At 34.0% G+C, this 27,156-nt stretch overlaps 1 protein-coding gene across 1 annotated transcript in view; it reads right to left on the reverse strand.

The window, feature by feature from the left end:
* The window catches only part of LRP1B (LDL receptor related protein 1B), a 1,945,542-nt gene that overhangs the window by 227,775 nt on the left and 1,690,611 nt on the right, over positions 1-27,156 (reverse strand). Inside the window, exons 52-58 of the mRNA XM_077153691.1 lie at positions 23,840-23,968; positions 20,160-20,282; positions 16,379-16,519; positions 15,051-15,238; positions 9,570-9,753; positions 6,802-6,887; positions 1,220-1,342 (exon numbers count right to left, since the gene is read on the reverse strand). Of these exons, the coding sequence (XP_077009806.1) occupies positions 1,220-1,342; positions 6,802-6,887; positions 9,570-9,753; positions 15,051-15,238; positions 16,379-16,519; positions 20,160-20,282; positions 23,840-23,968 (974 nt within the window). The remainder of the gene's footprint in view (positions 1-1,219; positions 1,343-6,801; positions 6,888-9,569; positions 9,754-15,050; positions 15,239-16,378; positions 16,520-20,159; positions 20,283-23,839; positions 23,969-27,156) is intronic.

Here is a 27,156-nt window from a genome sequence, read left to right on the forward strand (position 1 = left end):
ATAGGTTCTAGGGGAGATATGAACAGCATTCATCACTTCCCAATTGCTCTAATCTTAGTTAAATTATAAGTTACACCAAAAGGAGAAAACACAGGCAAGAGCATGTATGATGTATATTGGACCTAAATAGATGGAGCTAAAAATATACTCAATGAGACTGTGTCACTCAATTCTAACCCATGCCAGTACAAAATAAAATAAGGATATAAAGGCTTTTGTTTGTACAAATATGATGCATATAAAATAACCAAAACTGCATGACTGATATTTCTGAGTTAAAAAGCGCTTTAAGGACTATGTGAAAGAAGCAATTGAACCTTGGAGTTGTATATAAGCCAAGGATTTTGTTAGAGACAAGAAAACACAAGAAATTATAAAAGAAAAAAAATTATCTGCTTATTTGTTCTATATTATATATTGTCATTATTAAATATAGTCACCCTGAATCAACTAAATCCAGTCTATGGGGTGTTATGGCATCATATATACAAAATTCAGTATTTCATTAATATTTTCAAAACTGACTGCTTCCACCAAAACTGCAGTATGATCTTTCAGATATCTACAAAAATGTACACAGTAACTGGTGGATTCCACATCCTTGCATTTAAAACTTCTTAAGAAAACATTTGACCCCATATATTCAGTGTCAATAATTTGATTTTAAACTGTGAATAACAAAGAAATGATGCAAAGTATCTCATATCTAGAATTGTAAAGTGTGTATAACTGTGAAACTATTTAATCAGAACATTCATGATTTTACACACTGGCATTCAATACTGCCATTCATAGTAGGTTAATATTAATAAGGCTATAATTTCAATCTACACTCTAACATTTAATTTTTTCAGTTACAAATTCTGAGTCATCATTTCCTTTTATTAAAAGCAACACAATTGATTTTGAGGCAATAATCCTTCAAAGCCAAAAACATGTGTCATATTTTCTAGGGTTATAATTAAGGTTCCAAATTTTATTTACTTAATTTGATTTTATCCTATCAAATATAATAGTGCTTTATTGAAATTTCTTTATTGAGGATAAAAAAATCCCATTTTTCATTTTTATAGTATGTATTAACTTCCATTGTACAAATGTGAAATCCAAACCATAAATTCCATGGATTGTATCATTGTACCACCAAATAACACTTTCTAGTCAATTTTTAACTATACAGTAAAATGTTCAGTAATCCCACCTCTGTCGGTCTAGTTACCTTAATATCACTTCCATTTAAACACATTCTATTAATGCGGCTTCCGTTGGGCCGGCTAGAATCAATCCAATAGATGAATTCTTCTCTATAATCAAAGTCTATTGCAATAACATTGTTTAATCCCTAAAAAATAAAAAAGAATATGTCTTGAAAACCAGTTAAAAGAAATCATAGTTAAACACTTCAGTGGTTCATAGGAATCAACTTTCTCTCCTTCCAACCTAAATAGTAATAGTCATCAAAATATAAAACACCCAAAACGAAATTCTGTCAAACACGTGTTTACGTTTTACCGCACCACACGTTTAAGATGTTGCATAATTTATTTGAAAATATTTTCCAAGTAGGCCTCAGAGGTACTGGAATATTTATAGACAGCAATGTAAATAAATAGCAATGGGGGAGAGTGGGGAATTGGGAAATCGCCTTTAGGGAGATAAAGTGAAAGACTCCCATTTTAGGTTAATTTAAAACTTAAATTTGATACCATTTAAATCTTTTATAAGGAGGAACCAGGAAAATATATATATATATGTACATCTAAATTGCAAAGGTAGAAGACGCCTGAAGATTCAAGATGAGCCCTGGGCACCCAGTTAAAGAAAGTCAGAAACAGAGGCTTAGCAATTGCACTTTCCACAAAAGCACTTGTCCCAACAACACGGATGAACTCCTTCATCTTTTTATTCTTTCTAATCCTTCAAAGGTCCCTTGAGCAACACAACGTCATATTAGAATCTAAAAGTTATGGCCCAACTCAGAATTTGGCCAAAGAGGAACTAGGCAATCAACATCTTTTTAACACACTGGTGAAAATGTGAGGGAGCATCTCTCTTCAGACTCCATTTTTTAGCAAGTAACAAAACAAAATGCACATTCAACTGATAGGTTTCTGGATGCTACAGATCTTTGGTTTGGTAGTTCTTCCATTTGACTGGTTTGATTTGACAGTTGTTCATCCATTAACTGCTGAATATTGCTTAGTTGTTAACTTAGTTCTTACCTGATGCTAGGACTCACAGATTTATTACCTCAACAAGCTAACAAAACTTTGGGCAAAATGTCAATTGTATCAATTTGTCTTTAAGGTTTGATTGGTTTATTAATATATGAGTACTTACAGATTTGAAAAAAAAATGATGCTATAGACATTTGACAAACCCTAAGAAATATTTGCCATACTTTTGTGTAGAATTTTATATCTTCAATATTCACCCTAAAGTTATTATTACATTTCAGATTTTCTTATGGGGTCATTTATGACACTAGTTCTACTGATGAGGGTCTTCAGAGAAAAAGACTTTTGTGTTTCACTATTTTTGGTTGTAGAAGAAATTGCAGGACTAAAACTCACAGTTATCAGACTTATTTTCAAAATTCAGAATTTGATAATACTGACAATATCACTTTAGATTTACATGGTCTTTTATTCAAACCAAGGTTAAATAATTACTATTCAGATTTCTTTCCAAGAATCTCTAAGATTAAGGATGTCCTATGTATTGAAGTAACCCCAAGAAGATTCTGGCAAATGATTTTTTTCTTCTCTTGGCAGAGCTACCTTCCAAAGAGGATGGTGTTGAAATCTTGAAATCATAGGTTCAAAATCCATGTTGTTGCTTTGCTCCACATGAGAAGCCTTTTTTCTATACATTGAGTTTATAAAAGCAACCTAAAATAGCCAAACCCCACAGAATTGCATGTATTACACAAATAAGAGACACAAGGCAATAAAAATAATTCAGAATTAATCCTTCACTATACTCAGATGAATAAATGGAAGTAGATTTCTTCGTGGCAACATAACCAGTTGATGATGATAAATGCTAAAAATCACCAATTTTTAGTCTCAAATTCGAAAGATACATTAAATAGACATGTATGTGCTCAAAATCAGAGAACACCTAAATTAAATCCACTTAACCATGTATATCTGGGAAGTTATCTATGCAAAACCAATTAACATTATAAAACATAAGTTGAATATAGTTCATGCAAGTTCTATGGAGGGTTTAACATATTAAATATCAATACCAGTCTATAATATCCTGTCTTTTCAAATGCTCTTCTCTCCAGAGGAATACTGGGTCAGGCTTCTGGGGTGACTTGGCAAATTAGAGATTTACAGGGAAAAGTTAGAGAGAAATGTGTCTCTAACTTTAGCAGAGACTTACCCACAATCCCCAGTCATGATGGAATTATGCTATTTCTTTCTTTACAATAATCAATTTAGATAATAAAAATTCTATTCCAAATTCAGCAAGTTAAGTATGATGAATTAAAGCTGTAGATGCAGAGAAAATGAAGCTCTGAATTCTGACATACCTAACTAGTCAAGCTGGTCATTTTTCTACAGCTTATATTCCACAGAAAACAATGCAACACTCTCTTTGTGAAATATATGCAAGGAACACTATAACAGCTAGGGGCATGGTAAAAAAAAAAGAAGTGTGAAAACTAGAGTCAACCCAGCGGTTTTAGAGCTGAAAATTGGTTTCATCAAAATCCTATTTGCTTCTTTCATTTCTGTAGCTGAAGATTTGCACCCTTTGGTTCAAGATGATTAATTTAGGAAATTGTGTTTTGTTTCTCTATACAATTGTACTGGGATAAAAGGCACCTTTAGAATCGAATTGGATAACATATTAGAAAGCTACTTGATTAATTTTCATTCCTAAAGTCCATGTTATTAGAGTGCAGTTTCTAAATGGGTGTATGAATTTAAGTTATGGCTGGTCTAGCTACAACTATGTTTTAGAATACAATGGATAAGAAATAACTCTACCAGTTAATATAATTTTATGCAATAAAACTTCATGAGATTTTTACTGACTACAACAACAAAGAGGGCAAAAATTCAGGCTATTATGGCAAATCATTCTTCTTAATCAGCTACACATGAAATTTCCAAAGAATTAAGGCAGGTATGTTGTCTTTTCATTGATTCTGTATAAGAGAAACTATGGAGAGATAATTACTTCTCTTTTCTACTTCATTGTACAAATGTACACAGAACCTCTTGGGGGAGGGGAAGAGGTTTCTACTGCTTAGGACTTCTTGAAAATGATGCTATATGAATGAAATTGTGGCTTCAAATATTTTCTCTGGCAGAAATGATATATTCCATGCACTCCACAGGCAAACCCTAATGTAAGGCTTATCTTTAGTGCTTTGGGTCTACATTTCCTTTACTCAGTGGTCATGATGATCAAACACTCTCCAAAGACACTGGTACTCAGTGTCCTCAAAAGCCTCCTCATGTATTTTTTTTTTAGTTGTTCCCTTTTCATTTCTATAAACACTGGTTTAAGAATAGTATCTAAAACTCATTCTCACTTAGGTACTAACGAATGGCAACAAGTTAAAATGATACCACCAACAGAAAAAGGGCTACATTAAAGCAAGCATTAAAATGGTTCAGTTATATGAAACAGACCAAATAACTCATAGAAGAAAAAATCAGTTTGCTCCATTAGGTGACATCTCTTGACAACATAGTAACCATGAAAGACAACAAAAGGATTGTTCTTAGGAAGGTCCTGAGCCACAGGGTTGGAAGATGAGGCAAGGAACACTCACTGAAGCTGTTCTTTCATGAAGACAATAGATATTGTTGTGGTATTAGTCAAATTTGTGGTTCAGCTGAACTCATAGAGGATTCTAAAGAGAGAACTTTCTCCCCTGAAAGTGAGGTAGCACAATGTAAAAGGTAGGAATATCCAAAGAACTAGTAAAGAAAATAGAGGCATGTTTCTCTTCCAGAGATTATACAACGTAACTGACTGCTGGCAGATACATTTTTGAGGGTATAAAAAGGCTTAGAAGGCATGGAGACCTGCTCCAAGAGAAGTTAATTTTCAATATTTGGTAACTTGGATATAAGCTTAAAATGAGACCCGATAGGCAAAATAATTAAGTTAATTAATGAAGAAAACCATTTGTGCTACAAAAACTTTTCCATTTTACTGCAGTTATGTACACCTAAACTTTTTCCCAAGCATATTTCTCATGTATTTTTCATCTCTTTAAGAGATACTTGCCTAATTCTTACAAACACTGTAAATAGATTTCCATTTAGCCTATATAAAAAACATAAAAATATTTTGAAACTCTTATATTTCACTATGCTTCCGAAGGAGCCATAATTCGAGGGGCAGTATAATCACGTGGGTGTTGTTGACACGCCCCAAACTCAAGAGCAAGAGTCACAGCCTCAGACGTTTGTGAACTAGGTAAGAGTATGTGTGGTAAGTGGAAGGAAAGGGTGAGGCCTCCAGTGGACTCGCAAGCACAGGCCACGTATCTAAGGGGCAGCTGCCATACAGATTGAATCATGGCCATTCAGGAATGTGAATACAGCTTGCCAAGTCTTCCTATTTTTCAAGAGTAGCCAGAACTCTGGATTTGATGTGAAATTTTCAACATACGACTTTAGAGAGGTCTCAAAATTTCAACTCTGTCTGGAAGAGTCTATATCGCACCCACTAATGAGCATTTGCCCTCCAACGAAAACTAAACCCTGAAGAAAAATGCATGAAACCTCACAACGGCAGTGGAGGAATCTGTCAGTGGATAGAAGAAAGCATTTTAGTTAAGTAAGTCTTCTTTATGCTGTTGAAATCACACTACATGGATGACCTTCTTCATTTACATATAAGCCAATATAACACAGCACAAAACAAAAAGTACCTTTATTTTTGGAACCTTTGTTCTAGACAGTGCTTTCAGTCATTCATCTCATCTGTCACTCAGTTTGGGATGATGGCAACTTTTTGGCAGAACAAGATACGAACTAAATCTTTCCAAGGAAGATATTCTTCCTGACAGCTAATATACATAGTATAATTCACTGTGGGTGGTTTCTCTTGTCCATGAAGTGATCATTCTAGTTTTAATGATTTTATTTTGTATTATTTACAGACTGGGAGTGGGAAGAAAAAGAAACTGAGGTGGGGTTCACAGTTCTCTAGCATGTTATGAAATGGAAGCCATCCATTTCCATGTCAAATAGCATAAATGAATAAGCTCTGAGAATAGGACTCAAACACAAACACAAATCAGCCCAGATTCTCTTGAAGAGAGTAGGTTTGAGAGATAAAGAAAGTCAGAGTGAAAGCATGTGCATTATAGTCTTTTAACCATGACTGGGCAAAATCACACCTCTGCTTTTTTGATTATTCCAAATTTTAAAGCTAAATTTTATTTGCTCGTTCTATGAACAGGAAGTTAAATTGCAGAAGAGGTATTTATTTTTATTCTCAAGAGGGAAAAAGGTAATCTGCAAAATACCTTACAAGGAAATTGTATGTTTTCTCTAATATAGCTTTCGTTAAAGTAATATTTTTTCCCTGAATTAACTACACTTTTCCATATTTTACTGTTTTGAATATCGTGTGATGCAGCAAGTGGGGAACATCTGCTGGACAGTTCAAACCAAACAAAGTTTATGGTAATCGTATATACTGACATGCAAGTATCCTCAAATAAGTGCTTTGCAAATTCTATCGAGGCAATTCTCACGTCCTACTGCGTATCCAGAGTAGCATATTCAATGTTACTGAATCACTTTGGGAATTCCATACCTGTTTTAAAAGTGTGTAGTTGGAACCATCAGTGCTGATTTTCCTTATCTCATGATGATCAGCAAGAATTAGGAAAGGTTCTTCATCTAAACACAAAGACAAAGAATGTACCAGACTGCTTTACTATTTATGATTTTCAACTCTGCTTAGTTTCACTTTTGTTTCTGCAGCATTGTCAATTCAAATGTAGGCAATCCTGTTAGATTAATGGTTTAAAAAGTCATACTGAGCAACCCAGTCAGTAGTAAAATGAAAGTGCATTAGATACTCAGGAAATAGAAAGAATGTAAATAATTCTGACTACATTCCTTTTTATTTTGAATTCCCCAGAATTCTTGAATACACAAGTAATTTATTTATAATAAATGGAAAAGAATCACCTCTAAAATCTTACTTTTAGATGAATTTCAATAAAGGAAAGTCTACATCTGTCTAAGAAACCTAAAGTACAGCTAAATATCACTTAATCAGAAAATCCTCTTTTGATAACCAAATAATCCAGTTTCTGCTCTCAGAATGACCTTGGAGAACGCCAAGGGGATCATAGCCGACGCACACTTCCTTCATCTTTCTGGGGGCTTCACACAAATATTTTCTGAATTTCAAATTGTATAATCTCTATTAATTTTGCCCTTCCTCACCAGTCTTATTTTTAAACCCTCAATAACATTTATTCTCTTCTCATAAATTTGTTCAATATATGTAAGTATCTATTTGGTTTAGAATCCTAGAAAGGGCTTAATAAGTATCTGACCATGTTCCATACAGATGAAGATTGCTGTCTCTCTACCTCCTAAATCTTTAGGTTAGTTTTCTCTTCAAAATTTATTCTGAAACCGAATTGCTTTTTTTTTTTTTGCAAGGAAAGATATCAGTGGTACTGGCACACTATATTTATTGAATACATAACTTGAATAATTTAAAGTAAATTCCACCAGCATTCTCCATTGTTAAACTCCAGATTAATTCAATGAATATTTGTTTGAACTCTTTTTAATCATCTTCATCTTTAAGATGCATTTATGCCCTCAATTCTCAGGTAAGCAACTAAATGTTGGTAGAAATTAGAAATGAGAGAAAAAGATAGTCTCTTTATGCAATTTAATGTGGCTTTTATCACAAATAATATGTCGCACAGGAAATTCCCTTTGTGTTTGATTTATATCTAAAATTATTTTTCCTCTCCTGGTCCTTTTGCCCCATATTAAATAGATCTTGTGTAGGGTATTATATTTTGTTTCAGTGATTCTGTATCTTGTTTCAGCATACTCTCCGTGGATGCTGGGCATCCCCTTCCATAATTTATGCCAATCCCCACCCCCACCACCCACCCTAATCAATCATGCCAGTCTCTTTGATGAGGCCCCTAAGACTCAGAACCCTTCGCAGTAGAGTCAACCCTCAGGCTGAAGATCCCTTGCTATCCTAGTCATTATAATTCTATATCCATAAGTATGAAATTACTCAGCCATGTTCTATGTTAACACTTAGGAAACTCTGCTATTTTACAATTTAAATGTACTTTTTTTAAAAAAAAAAAGCTCTGGTCTATGCTTTAATAAAAGGCATAGTACAGGTACACTTATTTTTAGTATTCAAAATTACTATTAGTTTCTAATTCTCATTGCTAATGAAAAAAAAAAACTACAGCATGGATAATGATGTAACAAGACTCAGATTTAATTAGCAATCATCTCCTCTTAACCATCTTTATGAAAGCTGTCAAGTACTGAATACATTGACTGAGATTTCGCCTCTTATTCCTTTCCCATGGCACAAAATGCATGATGTAGCAAGAGTGAGCTGCTCACATGCAAGATAAGCCACACACTGATTCTGGGAATGATATTCCAAGATGAGTGAAATGAAAAAACTCAAAAGGAATTAATGTCTTTCTTCCCTTTGTGTAAAGTTTTGCCAGTTATTTTTTAAAATTTTATCTTAATTTCTATTCCTAGCACTTCATGAAAGTAGAGGAGAAAATATCTAATGCTTTCAATGTTGTCACTGACACTAAAATGAGAAACTTGTAATGCCATTTGATTTGTTGTACTCAAAAACAAAGTAAGGATGCTTGAGACATATCTTTTACTGCATTAAATATTATGCACCATTTTTGTCATTTTAAAAATAATCATCCCGTATTGCTCTACATCATTTCAATGTGCATAACTTTCTCCTCTAATGGATTAGAAATACTTTTAAAATTACGGCCCAGCCTTTATTTAACTTTTTTATTTTGCAGAATGCAATGCACTACTTGGAATGAAGCAGAGGTTTAGAATTTCCTGTATCAATAAAATAATTCAAATAGTCATCATATATGGCTGATATTTTATTGTTTTTATTTTCACCTGTATCTTTCCTAGACATGCACGTATGTGTGTGGAAATGGAAAGAAAAAATATTACAACACTATTACAATAAGCTGTTTAATAATCTTGGCTGAAGTTTGTTCCCCAGAACCTGTGATTTTTAGCAGGAAGCAGTTAGTACTAGTGATAGTTCTTCTTGCTTGTGAGCACTCCCCAAACAGTAAACATTTGATAATTCACAAATACACTCACATAATGCAATCTTATTACAAAGAAAGCAGTATGTGTAAAGAATACAAAATATGAGTAAGACAGATTCATATATCCAGGAAAGCTGAGAATTTTTATTTCTCAGGAACAACAAGGAAGAATGGATGCAATGAGAATGTCTATAAAATTCAGGATCTATTTGTGTAACTGAGGTGGGATTAGTGGGCAAATTCAATTCAATACCTGAGAGTGATTTGCAGCCATGTGGATTATCAGGTTGTATTTCATATCCATCTGTACAGAGGCACTTGTAGGTCCCATAAGTATTGATGCATTGCTGGCTACAGGGAAATCCTGAAGAGCATTCATCAATGTCTACACATGTTTTACCATCATCCTTCAGTTGGAATCCAGGCCAGCATTTGCACTGGGGAAAGAAAAATGAGCGTAATCAATTCATATCATCCTCACTGTCTTTTATTATTGGATATTCCTTTAGCATGACTCAAATAAGAAAATCTTTTAAGAATAGATAATGATAAGTCCTTCTGTCTGCCAGCAATCTGTCTTTAATAAGAATTTATTTAAGTTTCAAGTTAAGAAAACACTCTTCCAAATATCTTCATTTGATCCTCTGAGGTTTGCAAGATCACAAAGGTTAATTGACTTTTCCAATACCACGTGGCTAGAACACAGCAAAGTAGAAAACAAAACCAAATCTTCAATTTACTCTGTTCTTTTTCTATTGTATTATATTGTCATTTCAGAAGACTTTACCTATGGTCAGAATCACTCCTTACACGGAGCTTTGAAAATTTCAAACATTTACACATTTGTTATTTCCTTAAAGAAAAATCTTGAAAGAGGTGTTATTTTACTCCATTTATTGATAAGAAACCTGGAGGCTAACCAGGTGAAATTGCCCAGGATAACACAGCAGGTAGGAGAATTGTGACTCTTTGAAATATTTTAACAAAGGCTAAGCCTATTTATCAACTGGGTCTAATTTCATACCCAGGTATTTGGGTGTTGTCTAAAGAAATAAGTGCTTTTCCCTCATATTTACATAAATTTGTGTCATCAATCCTTTCTTCACCATCACGTTGATGTCCCATATGGCTCTCTGATAACAGTATGTGATGTTTACTAACTGAGATGAGTACAAGTGTTATGCCATATGTCTTTGCATTTCTGAAGATGATGTCATACCATGAGTAGTCATTGTCTCTCAGTTTTATTTCCTGCCCTTGCGAAGCAGTATGTGAATTGTAATTACAGAAAAGGAGACTGTACTTGGCCAGATGATCATGATTACACTAACCTTGACCAAGTCCATTATGTGGTCTTTGAGAAAGTTAATTTGTGAGTATTAAGTGGGTAGTGGATTAAGGAAGAATTCTAAATTGTTAGAAATTAGTAATCAAGAGCTGCCCATGTTAAATCTAATCTGGATCATTTATTTCACAATTTGATGGTCAAAATGATAGCAGAGTTTTGTCTCAGTTGGAAAAAAATTCCAGTGGGATATAACCGTATTATTAAATCATCAGTGAACAATTAATTGAGGGGTAGCTCTTTCAGTTCCCTCCCCACAAAAAAAATGTTTTCATTATGTGGAGGGAAAGCAACATCGACTTCACTTGAAAGCTTTCAAAAAATAAATAAATGCCTTTCCATTGGCAAGGAATGAATCCCTGTAAGCACTTGGCATTGCCACCTTTCAAAATTTATGTTAACATTTATCTAATAATGCTCCCCAAATATAATCTTTAAAAAAACAAATCTCCAGAACCCACTAGCAAGTCAGCAAATCAATGCAAAGCACCAGCTTGATTTCCCAACTCTCCACATCAGATCTAAGCCTGTGACATTTTACTTTCCTTGAAAAGACCCATCCTGCTACCTGTTTTAATAAGTTAGGGAGAAATGGTGCTTATGCTATGGCTAAAGAAAATGCAAAATGGGATTTGATGCAAGAAGATATCACTGAAAAGGATAAGAAATTAGGTTACTTGATTGTGTGCTCTGGAAGCCAGAAGGCTTATAGGCAAGCAGTGAGCCGTTCGTATTCAAGGGGCACTTAAGAAAAAGAGGAAGGAAATTTTACTGAAGGTATTGAATCCCTTTCAAATAGTATCACTGAAAGAAATAAAGTGTCCAAATTTTAATCACATTTCTGAAAATCACTTTGAATACTTAGCATCAAGTTCATAGAACTACACTTTTCAACAGATGGCTTGGATAAATATGCAATTATGGAAAATTAATTTTTTGAAAGTGAAATTGCTAAAAGTTTACAGAATGTAATATATGATTCTAAAAAAAAGTGAAATTAGGGTAGGGAATGTTTGAAGTAAGCTTAAAAATTTGATATATTGAAACACATGATTTTTAAACTCGATTTTCCTCCCAAATCTTGTTTTAACTAAAATGTTTTTTATTGACAATTAATCAAAAAGCATCCGCAAGAAATTCTACTAGACTAACTTTCTGAAATCGAATGAAAGAAAAAATAATCATTTACATTTTCAACAATAAAAGATGAGGTTTGTCTATATTAATGAAAATAAGTTTAAAATGTTTTCATTTTTAAAAGAAACAATTTTATGAAGATTTATATATTTGGTATCATCTTAATTTTTTCATCAATCAGAATTATTTCAAACTTTCCTGATTTATATTCATTTCTCATAGAAACATATAGCAACCAGAAAAATATAGAGCCACCAAAACTTCTCCTAAAGAAATTTAGGAAAATATCACCATACTATTTTAAGTGATATTTGAAAAAAAAATGATGATTTTATTTCTAATGTGTACATTACAACATATTTCCTTACCAGAAGTACATTTATTTTTACATGGTAAATTATCCTTCCCATCAAAATAAGATTCTTGTTTTAGTTAAGTGTTATCACTCCCTCTTGAATAGTTAGATACATTGTATTTGTTTTACAGCAAACGTGCAAATTGTTCACAGTCCATAAGGTCTAAGTTTTGCTTTTGTAAGCTATTTTCATTTTATTGCAGAATTTGAAGGAGGATTTCTTCTCATATTCTACTGATATTGCAGTGAGAAACAGGTTATTGGGTAGTTTCCCCCGTTTCCTGGAAAAGAGAAACCTGTCAGCTGGCAATTTTTCGCCAAACAGTATAAGCATCGTATTGTTTTCACTCAATTCCCTATCAATAAAATTGTGATACATATATACAAATAAACACACACGTGGTAACACAATGTAAAATATTTCCTTTGAACCTGTGCCTAGATTTCGTAGTAATGATTCCAATCCCAGCTCAATGCATTTTTTTCCTGTTCTCATGTCCCTCAATAGATGTTTTATTCTGTTCGTTCGTTTTGACGTGTGTGCATATTTAGCGGTAGTGTCCGCGGCATTTCTATCAAGTATCATGTACACAGATTTTAGAATGATTAAATGTTTTGTCTATTTTAACTACTATTTTCACTTGATTTTATGACCTCTTCTGGGAAATAAAAGTGAAAATATTGGTATTTTAAAAGTATCAATAAACAATGATCTCTGTGTGAGAAATCTTACAAAGTAATTTAAACAGTATTTTCTGAATGGCCGATGTATTATTATTCTACCAAAATAAGTTTACCTAATATGCTATTGCATATGCACTAAGTACTTATTATATGCAGACATTTTAAATAATGCTAAATCTCATTTTTGATATTATATCACAAGTTGGCCATTTTAGTTTTGACTTCCCTGATTATAATATATTTTGAGTACACATAGGATAAACACAGATATCTATGATCTACTTTGAAAGTATAAATATAGTCACACGTAATTTCTATGTGCTAAAACTACAGAATTGTTTATGACTTAAATATTTACCTAGCTTCCTGTAATAATTCTAGGACACATACCCTAATTAATTCAGGAATAAATAGTTATTTATTAATTGCACATAAGCCACCAATAATATTTTTTATGCTTTATTGACTTTCAAATTATTTACAGGCAAAATTAATTATTTGATGCATATTCATTTCATTAAGATATGCCCTGGCTCATTTGCCTTGCTTCCTTTGACCTAAAATACAGCATTCGTGAATGAATGTGTGTTTAATCTGTAAGTTTAACCAACTTTTCTAGACAATACAATATTGAGTCAAGAACTATTTTAGAAAGATTGTTTTCTTGGTATTTCATTTTTCTAACTCCATTCTGCAGAAGAAAATAGTATTGTAGTTCTTAGACGACATCTATAAATAGTAAAATCCTGGAAAATGTTATTAAATTAATCATAATACCAGAAATTCAAGATTAAAAATGGCAAATTGTTTGGCTAAATTTACCATTAGACACAACTTGCTTGTCATAGAATGTTAAGACTGGCAGGGAAAGTGGTCCAGCATCCTTGTGATGCAAGTTATTTCCCTAACATCTTTTAAATGTGTTTTTGTTTGTTTGTTTTGCATGGGCAGGCTCACGGGAGTCAAACCCAGGTCTCCAGCATAGTAGGAGAGAATTCTGCCACTGAGCCACCACCACACCAGCCTCTCTAACATCTTTTAAAGAAGGCCATTCAGCCATTGCTCAAACACTGCTAGTAGTGAGAACAAGGCAGCTCATTCTGATGCCAAGCGTTCTAATGTTAGAGACCTTTTCCCTTAGACTGAACAGAATCTGCCCTCAACATCTAATCCTAACCTTTGCAAAAGCACCCGCAAGGCATGTTCCCTTATCTACTTCTTCACATATTTGAATACATCTAACAAAGCACCTTTGCTCTAGGTAAAACCTCTTTAGAAGATATATATTCCAGGCCCTTTATGCTTCTGGATATACAAATATGGATACTCTTCAGTAGGATAAGATTCCTTTTAACGTACCATGTCCACAAACATGCACAGTACCCAGGTGAGTTCTGATTAACACAGAACCCACTAGAACAAAATCAAAACACTGTAATGCTCCTAACTGGCATTGCATTGCCTGCATGTTTTATGGAGGAATCACTATTGCTGATTCATACAGAACTATTGCTTAGTTAAAAAGGCCAATTTCCAAATGAATTGCTCTTATTGAGATTTTCCAGCACTTACACAATTGATTTTAAACCTAATGCACTACTATACATTTTAATATTTTGTTAGTGTGTGTCCATGATCCCAACGTTCTGAAACGTTGTCTTCAAAGCTATTTCCGTTAATCAATTTTGTCAGTGAATCAGCTTCTTCAGGCCAATGGCACTAACAGAAAGGAAATAGTATGTTAGGCATGATTTACTTTCCTTGTACCTGCACTTAGTCCTAATAATTCATGTGTTCTGTTTTTTCTGTGCTGTTTATATGAAAAATATTGTTTCTCCAGTGTTGTAAATAAATGATCTTTGAAATGCTTCAAAGATATATGGGAAGGACAATGAGGAAAGAATGGAAACTTCAGAACTGCATACATATTTATTAGGCTATATATAAACATTGGTCATCCCTTGTTCCTTTATTGTCTTTATGCTCTGAGTAAACTGAAAGAGCCACTTTGAATTTTTTTTTGTCTTCCTGACTATACACTCACAATGTTGGCACCACACTATTATGGTGTTCCTTATATGGACTCTCTCTGTTTAAATAGTCTTCCAAGATCATGATGCCCTTTAAGCTTCACAACTGCACTAGGCTAAAGAGTTTTCATTATCTTAGATTTTGACGTATCATGCAACGGGCTGGTTTTGATGAGAACCTACCTTGTAACTGATGGGAAGATCCTGACAATCTTGAGAACATCCACTGACTTTCTTACTCAAACATTCATTTATATGGCAGTTTCTCTCATCTGTGCCATCGCCGCAGTCATCCTTATTGTTACAAAGACTTCCACTGGGAATGCACCTGCCATTTTTGCACATAAAAAATGAACTGTTGCATGACTGTTCTGGAAAAAGAAAATAAAACAAATGGAAGATAAAGAGCATGCTATTGTTTTATACTATGATTATTGAAAATGTTCACAAATATGATTACTTTCCATCAAAAAATGGCAGAAAATATGTTTACATATAAAATGCTTTATATTCAGGTCAATAGTTAATATATAGAACATTAAAAACCAAGTACAAACTCTGTTTTCGTGTCCAACACTTATTGAAAATCTAGCTTTACTATGAAAGTTAACACCCAAAGTAAGCATCTATAGTAAAATTAACAGAATGATTGCTTTAATCTGTACTGTAAAAAATAAGTTTGAGATAGTAATGATAGTTTGACATTTCCTTTAAGCCATGGGTCTCTGAGAAATTGCATGTCATTAAAAATCAAGAACCTGAAATTGGTAGAGATTCCTAAAGTCTTCTTCTTCCTCCTGGAAAGATAACATTGTCATTTTTAAGAAAAGGCATAAAAAGGACATTTCTGGTGAGTAGGAGTTGTCCCAAATACAGGAGTTCCGAATAAAGAAAAGTAGTTCCAAATAGAGGAGTTCAGGGTTTGCTTCTATCATATTTAACCTCATAACTTGAACATTACTCATTATCATATACGCCAAAAGAAAACCTATTAACATAGAAACTACATGAAAAAAATTATTGGATTTATTCTAAAACATGCATCAGCCTTTGGAAATAGTAAAGTGATAGACAAAGTTTGACAGAAAGATATGCATATATGTATATAGCTTTGCCTATATCTACTGTTCAAATGATATGCATTTATTTCATTTCACCTAAGTACATCTCAACTTCTTTTATGTTTGAATTTTCAAATAGGCCCCTATAGGAGAGTTAATTTCACATAAAATAATATGTTAAGGAAAACCAGTGTCAACATGATTTTTGGGGAATGGGGACTCATCAGGATTATTGCCTCAGATCTTCATATGTTTAGCACAAACTTAAATTTCTAAAACCAGTCCTTACAGTCGATTACTAAGATTCCATTGGGTATCACTGGAAATAGTACATAATTTTTTTTTGCAGTTCTTTTCATTGAATCCCATACTAGACTGAAAATCGCAGTCACGAATTTACCATGCAAATGCAAACACTGACGCAGTTATATGACTACATACTTTCTATACCTGCACTTCCGCACTTTGGGTTCAAAGGTGCTTCATCAGAATGGTCGGGACAGTCAAAGTCTCCGTCGCACTGCCACTGGGCATTTAAAAGGCATCGCCCATCCGCACAACTAAACTCCTCTGCATTACACTGCCGGTATCCTACAGATAAATAAATAAACATTCTGGTTAATCCATGTAACAAATATTCATTAAACTTTGTCCAGCCATTGCACAGCATACCTAATAACCCTATGGCTTAACCGTACCCCCTATGGGATGTGCTTCTCGTTTATGTGACAGTAGTTGTGCTTTCAAGAAATATGTGTAGCCTGGGAGTAGGGCTAAGGTCCACAAAATAAAGTTTATCATTGTTTCAAGGTTAGGAAATGAGAATACAAACCTATGAATATAGCATCTCCATTCTCATTCATTATCTATGTCCTAGAGATTTTGTTCGGAATGAAAAGCTAAAAAATGAAAGCTATCAGAATTTTTCTTTTCAAGATGAAGCTTGGTTAGGTATATTACCACAACATATGGGTGAGCTTTATCTGAGTTAAAATGATAATTCTTAAAGGCTATAATTTCATTTTTATGTGTAGGAAGCAGTATTCAAAATGTAAAGAACTGTTCGAATGAGAATATTAAAAATTCAACTTATGGAGCAATAAGTACAAACACTATGTATATCAACTTTATATTGATTTTAGGTGTCATTAAAAATCTTTATTCGATTTGCAGAGTCAATTCATATCGTGTTAATGCACATATCTATGCACCTTTGTAAGTAAAACTCATCGATTTTTAATATTATGAAGTTTTAGATTGAACTCTTTCCTAAATTTGTCAATAATAAAAACTGTGATTTCTATTAGAAACTTTCTGGTATGTATGGATACATGTTCTGCCTTTGGAAGGACATGTTTAGATTTTTATGGCTTTTTCTTAGTGTGGTAAACCATAGATAACACAAAATTCGCCATTTTAATCATTCATAAGTGTATGATTCAGTGGCATAAATTACATTCGCAATGTTTTGCAACCATCACCACTATCTATTTCCACAGCTTTTTCTTTAATCAAAATTAAAATGGAAAAAATAATTCCATAATGATTATTTCATTGAAATGCTTCCTATATTGAAATGACATAACAAGATAGATCTCTCAAATATCCCGTATCCCTCTCATTTCTTTCTTCCCTTTCCCTCTTCACTAGCTCCTTCTCCTCAGTCAATAAACGTGTTCAAGTCTCTCCCCACCTCACAGCCATTAAAACCCGTCTGCTTACCCTTAACAGCACACTTCTTTCTCTCTCTCTCATCTTCCCTATACTACCCGATCTTTATATAGTTTGCCTTCTCTTACTTATATATTCACTTCATTGTTGATTCATTAGCATCTCATTTATGCAAAACCTATCTTCCAAAATTCCTTTCTTAGAGGTAACAAATACTAAAGATCCCTTTTGACTTCACTTTTCTGCACCATTTGATGCTGTTCACTATGATCTCTTAGAGATAGTTTCCTGGGTTAATATTATAGTCCCTTCTTCCTTGCTTCTTTTTGATTTTGCCATTCCTTTCCCCCTCTTTCTGTACAACGTCCTCTCCTGTCCCACTTTAAAAGGTTGCAGGTGAATTCCTAACTTTGATCCTTATTCTATTATTTCCCTCTTTTCCATTCTACATTCTTTTCTCATGGATATTCTCATCCTTTCTCATAGCTTAAATATTACTTTTATGCTGATGACCTTCAATTTAATATTACTTGAACTGATCTTTCTCTAATCACTAGAACGAAATTTCCAACACTCATTATGTAACTTCATGTGATCTGATGACTACTTCATATTTTAAAGGCCTAAAATAAATTCTTTATTACCTCTCTCTCTTCTGCATCAGTGAAACTGGCTCTTGCTTTCCTGAATTTCAAAGCTTATTAATAGAGATGCCATCCAGCAAAGTCATCAAGCTAGAAATTCCCCCTTTATCCTCTAAATCTAACTGTAAGTGAATCCTGACCCATTCTGCAATTCTCCATTATCCATTCCACTATTCTTGCCATGGTTTAGAACCACAGCCTTAATCATCAGGATTATCTCAATAACCTCCTAACTGGCTCGTCTTCCTTTTCTGCCATTATTCCCCCATGCAAATACTTCTTCAACTCTGCTAATCAAGATAGTTCTAAAACATAAATTTGGCTATGCCATTCCCCTCTTTCAAAATGTGTGTGGGTCTCTGAGAGCCAAAAGAATAAAATTCAGCTTCTTTAACAATGTGTTTCAGGCTTTTTAGAATTTGGCCACAACCTAACTTGCTAACTTCAGTTTCCCTTATGAAGGGCTGATTGCTATTCCTCCACCATGTCAATGCACATGTTGTCCTGTTATTTATTGATTTTTTAAAAATACATACAGAACTTACTAATTGCTAGGAACTGCTCTAAATGCTTTGCAAATATTAACTCATTTCATCCTCTTAGCCTTAAGAACAAGCCACTGTTATTATATATGCTTTACAGACAAGGAAATGGAGGTTCAGCTCCCGTTCCCAAGGCAGCACATCTAGTAAGTGGCAGAATTAGGAGGTGGGCAGTCTGTCTGCCTGCAGACTCTTCGCCACCAGGTCATGCTCTCTAGCATCTAAATACTGTGTGCTCTGACTGATGCTCCCTGCTTCAATTAATCTGTGCTTTCTTCAAAAATATTTTCTCTACTCTGGTCCCATGTATGTAAGCCTTATTCCCGCATTATATTGTACTTCTGATTTTCTAGTTTATCTGTGATTTCTTCAAGTGGGACCTCTGTCTCATTCATGTCTGCATCGCTGAAATACAGTGTTTAGTGTCAGGGAGATATTCAATTGCCATAACTCTATTTCAGATTTACACCTTGATTTAAGATACGGTTTTAAAATATCTCATTGAATGTATGATTTAATGGAGAAATGATCATTACAAACTAATATATACTAATTTCAAAGAGATTCATATCAAACCAAACCTATAGACAATATACAGGGAGGAAAAAAGAGGGCACTAATTCTACTGCCTTCACTAGGCTTTTAAATTTATATTTATGTATGTATGTATTTAAATATTTTACAAAAATACTATGTTCACTTGGATTTCAACTGCAAATGGACATTTTAAATATATCGATTTTATCACAAAAGTTATGTTTTAATTTTATATGTTATAATTCCATGTTGTAACTCTACTGTATATAAATAATAAAAATAATATATATATATATATAGTATAATATATTTTATGCAACAGCAAGGTAAAAATTTATGTAAATGGTAAGATAAATGTCATGATAATAATACTACATTTAACAAATCAGCATATGTATAAAAAGACATAGTGAAGGAAAATGTTAACTCTATAGTTTTTATTTTAATTCTGAAGTCAAATTATATTCTTCCTTCTCACTTAAATATTTGATTTGACTATAGATTGAATAAGTCAGCCATATATTGCCTTTGAAGCACAAAATACCTCAATGTACTGAAAACCAAAGACATTTTTATAAATAGTTTTCCAATATGTTACTGATAAGAATATGCTACAGCAGGTAAGCATGATTTCCAAATAAATGTGTAATTATACTAGAGCTTAAAGAGGGTTTATGTGATCTATTTGCGGATTGCTTAATTTATTAGTCCTTAGTGACATTAACAAATAGTTTGCTTATTTTTAAGATGAATTTAAACACCGCCTAACTCACTTGAAATGACTGTTTACGTACTTGCTGGGAGGGTCCCCTCAAAGACAAGTTTAAATCTACTCACCACATTGCAGGGACTCATCAGAACCATCCCCACAATCATCATCATGGTCACAAACAAACTGCTTGGGAATGCATACTGTATTACGGCACACGAAAGAATTCTCATCACATGTGTTATTGGGAGCTAGGAAAGATAACACGAAAAATAAAGTTAAATGAGCACATATTCTATTTTCCCTCATATTAGGAGGGCGGGGTATGTATGACATTATACCCTATAATTCATCGCTATTCAACAAAAAGAAACTGCTCAATATTCAATATATCAGATAAGCAAATAATCTAATGCAAAACTAGAAATGGAAACAGAAATACATAGACATAAATATAATATGATATTTGAATGTTTTTTTGCTTGTTTTTGTCATATTAGAGAAGCTGTTGGTTTACAGAACAATCATGCATAAAATGCAGGCTTTCCATGTATCGCCCTGCTATTGACACCTTGCATTGGTGCAGAACATTTGTTATAATTGACGACAGAACATTTTTATAATTATGCTGGAACGATAACTAGGATAATTGTTTGTGTAGTATAATTTGATCTTATCTCTTAAAAAAATGTAGCTGTTACTATATCTAATATCTAATATCTCTCCTTTAAATCACATTAAAATACACACACACACACAAACACACACTCATACATATATTTCAGTGCTGTCAATTACATTCACAACATCGTGCTGCCATCATTCCAAATAGGAACCTGTACACTTTAAATCTTAACACCCAATTCCCTACCCTCACCCTGTCTCCTGGTAACCCACATTCTAGATTCTGATTCTATGAGTTTGCTTATCTGAATTAATTCAAATCAGTGATGTCATACAGTATTTCTTCTTTTGTGTCTGGCTTACTACACTCGACATGACATCGTCAATGTTCATCCATGTTGCTGCATGTATCAAGATTTTTATTCCTTTTATGGCTGAATAATATTCCATTGCATGTACATATGACATTTTATTTCAAAGTTTTAATATTGATCGAGTTAACTCTCCCAGAGACACTTTAAAATTTCAGGCCATTTAGCAATTTATAACTTTGCAGTTGGATGAATTCAGTTTCACGTGTGAGAAAAAAAATCTCTTAGCTATAATAATGTGGCTGTCCTTTTCCCTCTACTCATGCCTGTAGTAATACTAGAAAAATGATCAAATCCGTGCCTCTTTGTGGCGAATGGCTCTGAAAAGTCAACCAAATCAAGTGCTAATGTTTATGGTGGAAATGAAAAAAAAAAATCAAGAGGGCTGAGAAAGTTAATGTTCTTAAAAAGAAAATACAACTTTCGGGTTACTTAACAATGGGGTGTTGAATTTGTAAACATAAGATCTGGGGTGTGATCAGCACCACCATAAGTGGAACACAAAATTAGGAATAACAATTCATGAAACTAGGCACTCCAGCACTCCAGCAGCAGTGGGGAAAAAATGGTTGATCGAAACGTACAATAAAATTTCACTGAGTGTTCAAAGGTAACTTCTGCAGAGGAAATAAACTTTAGTGGTAGAGTCACAGAATCAGAGGCTATGGGGTCATTTCAATTTTTTCAATTATCCTTCCTTACACTTAAAGGGTAAATACCACGGTAGGACTCAATATTTGGGAGATGACAAATGACAAAAATATATTACACTGGGAAGAGAAAGGACCCACTAGAAAGTGATTCTGCATTTTAAACCTGAATCCTTGTGGAAGTTATTTACCTTCTTGGGCCATCCGTTTCTTTCTCTTTTTAATGGGGATAATAATATACTGCTAAAAGATTTCTTGCAAGGACTAGACAAGATATGTGAAGAGAATGGGCTCATTTTAGGGGCTAAATAAATCAACCCTAGGTGCTATTTAAATTCCTGTTTATACAATAATTATTTGGGGAAGATCCCTTGAAACACTTGACTGAGATTCTATGAGAATTCAATAATGTAACTAAAAGCACCCATCACATTAAATTACATATTACAGGCATGTGAGAAAATTTATATATGCTCTATGTGGGTCACACATTCCCCTACCTGGAATACCCCTCTCTCTTTTTTCTTTTTATCCTTAAAGACTTAGGTAATGTTATCACTTTTTCTTGAAATCCTTCTATGAGAGCTTTAGGCATCATTATATAAAATGTCTCTGTGAAGACCTCGTCTCTTTTAAATACATCATCCTAGCACTTAAAGCATCACATTATAATTATTCTTTTACATGTCAATCAGCCCCTTGCCCCCAGATTGTCCCCAAATCCCCCATGGCAGGAGTTTCTGCCTTCAACTCAGAAGCAATTGACACAGAGACAGAAAGGACTCTCTGAATGTATTTAATCAAGTACAATTTATTTTCAGCACATTTATTTTCAAAAATTAAACGGAATTCTCAAAAGAGGAGTGCTTTCGTTTGTCTTTGTTTTTATGTCCATTAAAATCGATGTAAAACCCAGAATTATTAAGAGCCCCTACAACTTTGAACTGTGTGACAGCTTGAACAACTCGAGTGAATTTGATGCTTAGATTATTCTTTAAAACACTGAGCAACAGTGACTTATTTGGCATTAACAGTTTTAAGTCACCTGAGTACAATTTGTTGTATTTTAGCATAATTCACTTAATTGTACCCATGTGGCCCAAACGTGTTAATATGCCTCGCAGAATGCTAACTTGCTACAATAGCAACAGGATAGCGGACCATCTGGATCCCTGAATTGATAGCATAATCCTCTATTACGTAGCCCTCAGTGGCCCCACTGACCTCCACACACACACAGATCAGTTTCAAGATCAACGTGAATTATTCTACAACAATAGCATGAGTTCTGTGCTAATATGCCAGTCTCAAAATGATATTTCTCCTCTGTTTTAGCTACCCCCTTATAAACACAGACACATACACACAGACTCACATTCCAGCTTCAAATATAATGCTCTAGAGACATAAAGACAAGCCACCGAAGAGATGATTGGGAGAATTCATTTTCGCTAGCAGAGTTCACAGCACTGTTTCTGATAAACTGCTCAGTTCCAAAAGATCTTCTATGGGACCCCGGGATCTGCAAACAGTCCCTTCATTTTCCTGGATCATGCAAGGAATTCATGCAAATTTTTACTATTGAGTAATTTCCTGATATTTTCCTGAGGTGACTTAGAGTCAGAAACTTGGTAAATTGTCTGACCTCCAAAGGTGTTGCTCTGATCCCCCCGTTTCATTCAGCTATATCCATACTATTTTTGCCTGACCTAAAGGTTAATACTCTATCCGTGGGACTAATAGGTGTTTACTGACCTTCTGATCAGTAGTTATTTAGGATCAGAGCAGCCATTTACAGAGCATCTGTAATAGGCAATCTAAAAGCCTTCATGAGGGGAAAAAGACACCAAACAGAAAATAACAAACTTACTGCACACACATACTGTAGCGATACTATCTTAGAAGTGAAATGAGAAATCTGTGTTTATCAAAATGGTTTTAAAATGAGTCATCCCATTGTGCATATCTGAATCCCTGAGCCATGGCTAGAGGGGTTGCTGAACCACCACGATAACAAAAATCCACCTGATTAAGTCTGACACTACCTATGGGTCCAGAGATGAAGAAAATAAAGGAAAATGTGGGATGGTAAAATACTACGAAAACAAAACATCTGAGGATGCTACTGTCTCCTTGACAGAGAGCCCCAGCAAGGGTTCCTACCGCAGCCTGCTGTGGACAGCTCATCGCTTCCATTTGGACAGTCCCTTTCCCCATCACAAAGCCAGTGTCGGGGCACACAGGCATGGGAGCCCTGGCAGCTGAACATGTCGGTGGCACAGGTTATGGCACCTGAAACCCAAAGAAGAAATGCCATGAGATCACTGTCTTTCTGACAGGAATGATTAATCATTTACATCTTCTTTGGAAAGGAGGGAGCAGAAGCAGAAGACTTGTTTACACAGAAAATAATTGACGTTATTTGGGACCACCAAACGTTGTCTTTCCTATATGGATCATCATGCATGTTCCTCTAAGAATAGATTTCTTCCTAAATGCTGGGGTTATATTTCCATACTAGAGCTACTAGAGCTATACAATAGAAAAGAATGTCTTTTCTCCTTGTAAAATGTACGAAAGCATAGAATTGTCTTGAAATTCGATAATATTTCCAAAGAACTGAATGAGGATAATCATCACCGCTATCATAATAGCAATTTAATTGTTTAATATATGCTAAGCCCTTAACATATTAACTTATTTAATCCTCACAATCTGGTAGAACTATTAGTCTCATTTCACAGAGAAGGAAATAGAGAAGTTGAAAAGCTTACACCTTGTCACAACTTGCCCAGGGTGGCAATTTTCTGAGATGGGCAAAATCTTTCTAATTCCAGGCACCATCTCTCAGCCTCTAAGCTATTATTATCGCTGTCCACCCTGTGTTGCTGAAAAGAGTAATTGTATCCATTGTCCCTCTGCTTTTACACACGCAATCAGCAGGGTCTACCGTTTTTCTGCCTGATCACATTAATGTTCCTTTAGTTACGTGTTGCTATTTTTCAAATATATACAGCAAAAAAGTGCTTAGGGACTTGGATTAAATTCAAAAGATCATAGGTGCTCTATTTATTGAGTATAGGGTAGTCACATTAAATTAGAAAATGATCCTCTTTCATGATGTTTCCCTGGCCCCTTCTACCATTAAATATACTGAATGGTTTCTTTGTTTATATAAAAAAATGTTTAATGAATCAGTAACATGACTCCCATATCTAATATGTTTTATTTGAAATTTCACTTTCTTATTCCCAAAAGATGACCTGAATGTATAATAAAAAGCGTATTTTATAAATATTCAAAATTATTCTAATATCTCCAGAACGTAAATGTTATTGATTAATTTGGTGGAAAATTCTTGTCTCCAAACATTTACAGCAGTGGTCAACATGCTCTAATTAGATTATCATCTTCTCCTTTTCATCCATACAATTGTCATGAATGAAAAATGCAGTGTTTTCAATGTGAGTGACAGTGGAATGCCAGAGTAGAATCGCCCATAGATCTTTTCCAACACGCATGCATGCTTGTCCCTGACATATACCTTAGTCTAGAGGAGAGAATGGCAAGTGAATGCTGAAAAAGTCCCCATTTGTTTGAGGACCAGTGCTTTAAAAGAAATGGGGTATAACATGTATCTATTATTGAAAGAACTCAGAAGAAAAATCTATTAAATAAATGTTGCTTTCATTTAAAAATGAATTTACGTGCTACATGCTATGTCTTTAGTATCTTTTATAATAGAACTCTCTTCTTACAGGAATTAGCTTTACATAATTCCTTCTTATCCATCCTTTCAAGTTTGTCATTAGAGTGTAAAGTGTTAACTTTCATTATTATACTCTCAAGTCAATGCTTTAATTTATATTATATTTTTATTATTTAGCCTAAGATTTTTTAAACAATTGCATTCTTTCAAACAAGGAGTTTTCCAGAAATATGAAAATCTTTGTCTACTTTCTTATTATCACTTTGATAAGTCTCAAGGTATGCATAATGCAAATCACACCGATTTGGCACTTAGTAATCTAATTCTATTTGACTTTGGAAAAGGCCCTAAATTTCTGAGTTTTCCTATTTGTAAAATGAGGGGGTATGACTAGATAATTGTTAAGATATCTCCCAGCTATAAAATGGCATCAGGTTCTGAGCAGGTAATTTTCTGGTTCCCTTGATAATGTTCAACACATTCTGTATTAGGAGCATGCCAAAACATTACAGAAAATGGGCCAAAGAAAATGACTCAAGATTTCATTTCATAGTTACTACTCTCATTTGGAGATACATCACCCTCCTAGAGGAAAATAATCTCGAGGGAGAAAGAAGTTGGGTGTAAAGAATCCCCCTAGAATCAAGTGCATCTACTCAGATATAAAATATGATTGATGTCAAGATCCTATTTAGAATTTAGAAAACTTGACTTCTGTTCCTAGCTCTATCATCACTAATTAGCTGTGAGACATCAGACTAATATATGAACCTCTGTTGCTCTCTCTATTCTTGGACTAGAATGAGGTTGTCAAGGTGGGATCCTCACACACCCAAGAATCACCCAAGTCTTATGCAGAAATTCTGTTTACACCCCACATCAGAATATTTGGAGGTAGGATTTGATTCTACATTTTAAACAAGCCTCTGAGAAGGATGTTTTATAGACTAAGGGTTGAGAACTGTTGAGATAAGTTCTCTATAAGGTTCTTTCCCAATTCTAATTTATTAGGTTCAATTTATCGACTAATATTTGGTCTAAAGTAGTATGTGTGTGTGTAAGTTATTTATAGGGTTCTTTTGTAATTCTAAAGTATTAGGTTCAGTTTATTGACTAACATTTGGTCTAAAATAGTATATGTGTGTGTGTGTGTGTATGTGTGTCAGCAGCTTGGTAGCTAATACATAAAATAGAGCCTGTAAATAAGTTAAATAGACTGTGTGTTTTGACAGCTGATAAACATATTTATTGCATTCTAATCCTTTTTTTAAAGAGCATTTATCAGGACATTGATAGATATAAACCAATAACACCTTGAGAACAGGGGTGCAGGAGAAATAGAACAAAAGGGGGTGCGACTCACTTCATTAATATACTACAGCTTGTTCATGTTACATGATCACAAATAGTTACAGAAGGTAAACCTGATTGTACCTCTTTTATGGTAGAAAATCTGAGGAATAATGAGTAACAGAAACTTGCCCATGGTGACACAGCTGGAAAATGCAGAGGTGAGAGAATTCAACTCTGCAAATGTAGAGCTTCTGCCCCTTTTTAGTGGGGCTGCTAAGAAAGCTCAGAGGTATGAATAGTGCTGTTTGGTGCAGGGCTAACCAAAAAGGGGAAGAAAAATGGTTTTAAAGATTAAACATATGTTCATTTTTATAAAATCCTTCTGCGAAATTAAAGAAAGTTATAATAGCAAGAGGAGCAAAGTGATTAGAGACTGATGAGTTACCTCATTGATTACTGATTGTTTATTCTTTCTATA

Source organism: Tamandua tetradactyla, chromosome 3 (assembly GCF_023851605.1).
Source record: "Tamandua tetradactyla isolate mTamTet1 chromosome 3, mTamTet1.pri, whole genome shotgun sequence".
Taxonomy (NCBI): Eukaryota; Metazoa; Chordata; class Mammalia; order Pilosa; family Myrmecophagidae; genus Tamandua; species Tamandua tetradactyla.